Genomic DNA, 7,515 nt, shown 5'->3' on the forward strand with positions numbered 1-7,515 from the left:
CTGTCTAGCACACAAACAAAGTCAACAACTGAAGACATTTAAATTAATTTTATTTATACCAGGTTTTCAAAATCAGAAATATTTCAAAGAAATTCAATACTCATAGACAGGTGCTACATTGATGATTTTTGATCCATCATTAGTGCCGTGTTTTCACTCTAAAATCATTAACTTGCCACCACAAACTAAAGGGGACTTACAGAAGTTTATAAAAAATAGGCAGACATGAAAATTTGGTTTATACTGGAATTGGCATAAGAGAGTAAAGCTTACTATCAAATTGTGGCAATTGCAGTATTCCATCACTTGTTCTGAGGGAATGGTAGAGCAGGAAAACTCTTCCACTTAGCAAAACACTTTGGGTTTTAACTGAGCATACTCAAACTCCACTTCATGGTCTGACTAGGAGTGACTTTTACACTCCAGTCCATAAAAATTTAAGCTTTGCACTTCTAAAATTGCCACAAGCATAAACCTCACTCACACACTCTAGTCTTGGACTGATTTCTCTTTTCAGAGAAAATCAAACCCATGTATCTATACCTCTTCCAGGATTCACCAAATCAAACAAAACTGCTGGCTTTGAGATATTTTTTTAGAAGAAAAATGCCATTTCTGCACAAGCTACTCTCATGAAAAAATTATTTCATATTTCTTTATCAATAAAATAACTAAAGCCAAAATATCCAAAAGTCACGTCTACACAGAGATACACAGAAGATACTCAACTTGAGAGGATTTTCCTCCACTTCTCGATCACAATGAGGCCCTCACCATTTTGCATAATGACAGAAAACAACAGCTGACAAACCATTTTGGAACAGATGCCAGCTGTCTCTCATTTGTTTTATAATTTAAACAGTAACAGTTCTGTAGCACTTTATTGGGGATTTTTTGTTGTTTTGTTTTGTTGTTTTTTTTTAAAGCAAGCCATCTGAATTGGACCTCACATCAGTCAGTCAGTCATTCATTTCAAGAACAAACTGAAGGCAGGTTGATCCTTTTGGATCCAAAACTTTAATTTGGTAGGAATCTTACATAAAGACAGTTTGTGCTTCAATTTCATAGCTAGTTGGACTGAGTGAATATACATCTAAGCTAGTTAAAAAAAAAAAAGGAACCTGTAATATTCAACTAAAAAGCCACAGACATTTTTCCAGACTGCAGCAGAGAGAAACAATAAATTTAAACACGGTACTCCTTAAAAAAAGTTTACTGTCTAAAATGAAAATTCAAATGGTTTATTAAAATTTAATATTTTCCATTTTGGCTTTTTTCTAAAGAAACAATTTATTCCTTATGAAAAATCAGTTAAAAGATAATTTCATTTTACTGTACTGAACTCAAGTTAAACATAAAGCACAAAGATTTTTACATTAAACTGGGCTTCGCATACAACATGAATGATCAGAAATAGACTATTTTGAGGAATAAAAAGTTGTGTTTTTTTTTTTTTTAATCTAGACAACATGCATACCATCAGTTACTTCGCAATCTTAAAAGGTACCTGAAAGGAGAGTTTTGTAGAACAAAACCAAGACTCGTTAATACACTTAGTAAGTCAGTGGTCATCATGCCTTTTTACTTACTCAAATTCTAGTAAAGTTTAGTCTACATAGAACAGCTAACACAATGAGGTGTGCAAGTCATAGGGATAGCCAGAAGCCTGAAATAAAGTCTTAAAGTTCTACAGGACAAGAGAGCCTAAACACAGTACCACTAGGTTACTTTAACATTGGGGGGAGGGGGGGGGGGGGGGAAGAGAGAAAGTATTTGGATTATTATCTGCTTCCTTGTTGAAAAAGGGCTATGGACTGAACATAAAGAGCCCGCATTTAAAAGCTCCACAGTTCTACTCTACCAACTTTTTAAAATAAGGTAATGATAAAAGAGCATTCCTTCTAGCAGCATGTACAGTTCAGCTGCCAGTGGCTGCCTAACAGCGCTCCTTTATGCATACCAGGAGAATCATGTCCAGTTTTGCCATTTGTGGATAACGATGACAAGATACAAAAGCATGTGTTTGCCATAAATAGCTCTGGCTAACGGAGGATTGCTCACACAGAGCAGATCAAATTCTCTATAAGGAGAGCATTATTTGGCTCCCAGCCAAAACACGTCCCCTATGCAAGCCTCAGTAGTGGCACTTTCCAGTTCTATTTACATAGAAGCTAACAAGTAGAACAGTTCATTTAGGCTAAATTCTTGTACTGAGCCAGTCTAACTGCAACACTCAAGAAACAAAAATTATTTCCCCGCTTCATATCCTGCATGTAACTGTCACTACACATCATCTGACCAAGAAAAGATGGCAAGCTGAAAAAACTTGTGCAAGGTTTTACTCTGGCATGTAGAACTTTAAGAACATTCAGGTACAAAACACACTGCATGGGTAATTACTTCGTATTTTTAAGTTTCTGACACAACTGTTACATGGAAGTAATGGTCTCCAGTAGTGGTAGCTTCTTTAATTTACGGTAAAACTAGGAGCAGGTCCTTTATTGAATGGCCAGAACAGAGCCACAAAGTATTGTAAAGCAGTGCCTAAATCAGTATTAAAAACTTACATTATTCAAGATGAGATTAATGATTGTTTACCTTTACAATACTTTCCACAGAAGTTATTCGAAATATGCTTAAACACTGAAAAACTATATTTTCGAATGAAAACAAGGCAACGTTCTGTAATAAGCCACAAGTTTTATTGCAACGTGGCCAGTTTTTGATCTCAAAAAACAATGTTCCATTTAAGGCTCTTTTCAATACAGAAATTGCCACCATGACTGATGTTTTACAAAACTTTAGTGTTTCAAGACTCATATGGTAAACAGATAACTTCTACTCCTGTTCAGTAGTGTACATTCAATGGAAAACGAAAGGCATCATAACAGCTACTTCATTTATAAAGATATGCATGTAACAGGAATGAAACTGAGGTACTACAATAATTTGATGACACAGTTACAGCAACTTAATTGGCATTCCTTGGGGGCGGGGGCAGGTCAAACATATTACAAAAAAGTGCTTTAAATGCATAGTGTTGTGTGCTGCCATGTCACAAAAATAGGCTTGTCAAGGCAGGTGAGGTGTATGAATGCACAAGAGCCTCATGGAACTGCAATCAAGTGCAACTGTAAGTAATACTGTAGAGAGTCTACCATCCGACCAGTGGACAATACTTTCAAGGCATTCAATTAGCTTACCCTTTGCTGTCTGCTAGACTATTTACATTAACTATCACATTCATTGAACATGTTGCAAGGAATGCCTGCAACGTCAGTTTTGGCCAAGAGTATGACGTGAAAGCATTCCTTGAATCCTACATAAAACTACCAGGATTAAACAGTCTAATGGCAATCACTGGTAGACTGCTTAACAATGACATCTCCTTCAGGGCGGTGGGGATGGGACTTATTTTTTGAGGAGGGGAGGGGATGGGGAGACTAATACTATTCCAATTGAACGAGCTGCAGAAATGGAAGCTCCTTAGATCCAGATGGCACTTGTCTGTCTTTTTATAAGGGTTTTCCTTCAAGTGAAACTACCACGTTGCCTCCCAATTTCTCGCCAAGTGTTGAACGGTCCTTAATATCATCCAAACCATTTACTTGCCACTCATGTTTAATACCTGAAAGACAGATGGACAACAATGTACTTGTGAGAACCTCAACATCTAAATGGCACTGCAGTTAAAGAGAAAATCATTTTCAGGTCCATACCTGTAAATTTCTTTTTAATGGCATCTTTAGAGCTTGCGTAGATCATCTTGCTTTTTAAAGGTGCACTTTCAGGAGCCCTTTAAAGAAAAAAGCCAACAACAAAACAGTTATTAAGCCATCCAGTGGTAGCTCCAGAATATTCAATTTTAACAGCAAGCTTTGCTTTCACACACCAGAATATAAATACCAGGTCTTCTTTCTTAGATTCCTTTGTCTCATATGTGGCATCGTACAAAGCGTATCGGCAATCATTCAAAGGTAGCAACTTCACAAAGGCTGTATAGGGGTCCTCCACAGTATCACCAATGTCACCAACCAGTATCTGCTTTGACTCCTCTACGATTATTTGTTTTTTGTCATCACTTAAGCAGAAGAGAACAGCTTTCTTTCTTTTTTTAATCTCTTCTGGGGTTGAAGATTTCCTTACTTTCATGTCATTAAAAACCTTTATGACATCATCGTTCACTGTTACTCCAGAAGCCTGTAAAATGAGATCAAAGGAACAATTTAAAAGGTAAAAATTAACACTCACTAGAAAAAGATGATAGCCCACAGTGCTAGATAAAGAAGTCTGCCTGCCCCCGTAAGAATAAAAATACTATACTCAACCTGAACACACTATGAATTTAGTAATATTTGTAGGACTGGAGCGGAGGATATAAAGGAGGTGTGAATTCAGTAGTTTCTTGTAGATCTCAGCATTTTCAGCTGCAGTTCTGGATAGCAGTTTCATACAACTAGTCACACCACGGTACTACTCAGTTTTCCTTTACCTTATCATACATTTGGCTTATTTGGGGGGAGGGGAAGAGGGAGTGATGAGGGGGTAGGAACTGAACATAGGAGAGGAGTTTGTAATTTTCGGTTGGGATAGGAGGGGGTGGGGCTCTGGTGGGTTGATTTTTGTTGGCCTTTTTTTTGTTTAGTAGAGCAAACACTACAGCAGCAGCAGCTTACATCCAGCACTGTCATGACTCTCATTTTGTTGGGTGAGGTAAGGCTCTACAAGCAGCAGAAATGTTTTCTGCATTGTGTCAGCTTCAACACCGCGCCTTAAGAACTCCCGAATTTTACTTCATACTGCTGCGGGAGCATTGTTTGACTGTTCTTCGTCCATATAAAAATACCAATTACAAATGCACAGCTCCCCATAAGGGTCGCAAGCCGTTCAAAACAAGACCCTAAACCAGCAAGGAAACAAAACACCGGCAAAGCAAACGGGGAACTCAAGGCAAAATGAAAATAATTTAGCAGACCCCGCTGCGAGTGAGTAAGCGAGCTCAGCCCATCTGCAGCGCCCTTGCTCTCGGTCCAGCAATTACATCTGTCGAGGCAGGCGCTGCCAGCGCAGGCTGCCCGGGGAGGGAAGGCAGGTGCGCGGCTCGCAGGGAGCCGCCGGCTTTGTCCCCGGGGGCGCCGCCGGCCCCTCTCCCCGCTTTGTTCGCGGGCACGGAGGGAATCCCGGCGCCCCGAGCCCGCCGGGCCCGCGCTCCCACACCCGCCCCGGCCCCCGCGCTCCCACACGGCCGCTCCCGCCCGCCCCTCGGGCCTGGGCACCGGGCGGCGGCGGCGGCTCCTCCTCGGGCGGAGCGCGGGACCCCTCTCCCCGCGCCCCCGCCCCTCACCGCACCGCCGGCTACTCGCACGCCCGGGCGGTGCCGCAGGGAGCGCTGCGCCGCCCGCCCGGCCCAGGCCCCGACCCCGGCCCCGGCCCCGGCCCCGCCGCCCGCAGCTGCCCCGCGACCGCTCCCGCGGCCCCTTCCCCCCGCACCCGGCTAAAATTAGACTAAAATGGCCGCCGGAGGCCGCGCCGGGCCGGGCTGCTCTGCTCAGCCTCGCTCGGCTCCGCCGGGCCGCGCCAGCCGCCCGCACCGCCCTCCCCGCCCGTCCGCGCCGCGCCGCGCCGCCCTTACCATGGCGCCGGGTCCCGGGGCGGCGGCGGCTGCCTGCGGTACGGGGCTGCTGCACGCAGAGAGCGCTGCGCTGCGCTGGGGGCGAGGCGGGCGGGGACTCGGCCGGGCGGGGGATGAGCCGCAGCGGCCGGGGAGGGCCGGTCACATGGGCCGCGCCGCCACCACGTGCCGCCGCCGGGCCGCGCTGGGCCGGCCCCCGCGGCGTAGGGCCCGCGGGCGGCGGGGCCGGCGTCAGCGCCGGGCTGCCCGTGTCTGGCCTGGGCCCCGCAGCCCCGGCGGTGGCTGGCGAGCTGCTGAGGGGGCGGTGCGGCCCCTCCGTGGGCTCGGAGCACGAGCGTCAGGCCGGGGCACGATGGCGGCGCGGCTGCTCTGAGGCAGCCGCCGCTGCCCGCCCTGCCCTGCCCCGCACCGCCCGCCTGGCGCTGCTCCCCTGGCCGAGGCGCTTCTGCTGCTCGAAAGGGTTTGGCCCCTGGTCACGGTTCGTGGCCGGGCGCTGTCAGGCTGCCCGCTCACGCCCCACGAGCGGGCGGTGTGTCGCTCCCGTGTGCCACGCCGCTTTGTCCCCGCTCGAAGAGGATCTGTGCTGCTGCCGCGACTGCCCCGGGCTGTGCAGGGAAAGGCCCTGGGCACAAAGGGGCTTGGCACAAAGACTGCTCTTCCCGCGGTCTTGGCAGAGCTGCTCAGACAGTGGGGCGGGACACCGAACGTAGGGCGGAAGGTGCATTAAAAGATGAGAAAATGACTTACAGATGCACAAGGAAGGACAATTCTCCCGCCAGTGTTACTGTTCCGTACTGAGCTGGAAAGGCCTTCAGGCACAGGACAACAAACACAGAGCATTTTATCTCTAGCCTGTCCAAGTGGACAAGTGGATTCTCAATCCTGCGTGACTCTGCACCCTGAACTGATGTGTCTGAAAACCAAGAAATCCTAAACACTGAGGACCTCAAGGAGCTGTACCTGTATGTCTCTAGCCTGCGTTGAGACCAGCCAGCTGTCTCTCCCCAAAACCCTTGAATTGCTGCCAGTATGGTGGCGGGAGCCGGCAAGCCATTGTTTGTCAGCATGTGCGTGTATGTATCAGATTCCTCCAGGTGTTCTAGATACATATATATGTTGTGTGAGTGATGTGCTGACATTTCTCCCCGTTCTCCATTACTAAGCATTACCCTGTTGATCAGCTGAGACACTATGTTTCCAATATCCTTTTTGAGTTACATCCTGCCCTCTGGATACCTCCTGCCCTGTGGACGCAGAGTTCAAGACAGATTTGCATCATCAGTATTCAAAATTTGATCCATCAGCCTTGAAATCACTAATCCAGAGCTATATTTACCCCTCAGCTCCTTACAGCCACACATTCAGGACTTCCTGCTGCCACTGAGGCCTGTTCTACTCAAGTCTTTTTTTTTTTTCCAGATGATGGCCACTCAGTTGCTTCTACTGCCTGTTCTAGTGCCAGCAGTGTGGGTCTCAGGAAGGAGTGCCTTTATTGTATATTTGGCAAGCAGGCATAGCTGTGCCCGCGTGCAGTACATCTTCTGGTGCCACTGACCACAGTCACTGCTGTGGGCTCAGCAAACTTCTGACGTGCATAAGCCCATGAATCTGCTGTGTGACAGTGCCCTAATCTCATGCCCTTGCAGCGCACCCTCAGCCACCCACATGGGGCCTCTGCGCTGCATATCCCAGGCTCCTAAAATGAAGGTGGAGAGTTACCAGCTCCAGAGTTGCATGGCTGGATAGGTGCTCCAGGGATGACAACTGCAAAACTGTGCATGACTCACTCTCTGTTCTTAACACCATGGAAACTGAATAATGAATCAGAAGTGCTTGCTACTCCCGTCATCTCACAAGGTGCATACTTGAGGTACCTGGGCACT

General features: G+C 46.8%; 1 protein-coding gene across 1 annotated transcript; it reads right to left on the bottom strand.

The window, feature by feature from the left end:
• Positions 1 to 33: 33 nt before the first annotated feature.
• CFL2 (cofilin 2) lies at positions 34 to 5,740 on the bottom strand. The gene is made up of 4 exons (XM_066188416.1): positions 5,633 to 5,740; positions 3,893 to 4,200; positions 3,720 to 3,796; positions 34 to 3,628 (listed from the first exon to the last, which is right to left on the bottom strand). Exons 1-4 carry the CDS (start codon positions 5,633 to 5,635, stop codon positions 3,516 to 3,518), a joined length of 501 nt encoding a protein of 166 aa, XP_066044513.1. The 5' UTR covers positions 5,636 to 5,740; the 3' UTR covers positions 34 to 3,515.
• Between the last annotated feature and the right edge of the window lie 1,775 nt (positions 5,741 to 7,515).

This window comes from Chamaea fasciata, unplaced genomic scaffold (assembly GCF_029207755.1).
Source record: "Chamaea fasciata isolate MVZ Bird 193981 ecotype frontalis unplaced genomic scaffold, bChaFas1.0.hap1 SCAF_7, whole genome shotgun sequence".
NCBI classification, from domain to species: Eukaryota; Metazoa; Chordata; class Aves; order Passeriformes; family Sylviidae; genus Chamaea; species Chamaea fasciata.

Excerpts from the sequence above, each read along its gene's own strand:
- CFL2 (XM_066188416.1), bottom strand. Across the intron at positions 3,797-3,892 it reads GACCTGGTATTTATATTCTG|GGCTCCTGAAAGTGCACCTT; the intron begins GTGTGTGAAAGC and ends TTTTCTTTAAAG. Across the intron at positions 3,629-3,719 it reads CATTAAAAAGAAATTTACAG|GTATTAAACATGAGTGGCAA; the intron begins GTATGGACCTGA and ends TCTGTCTTTCAG.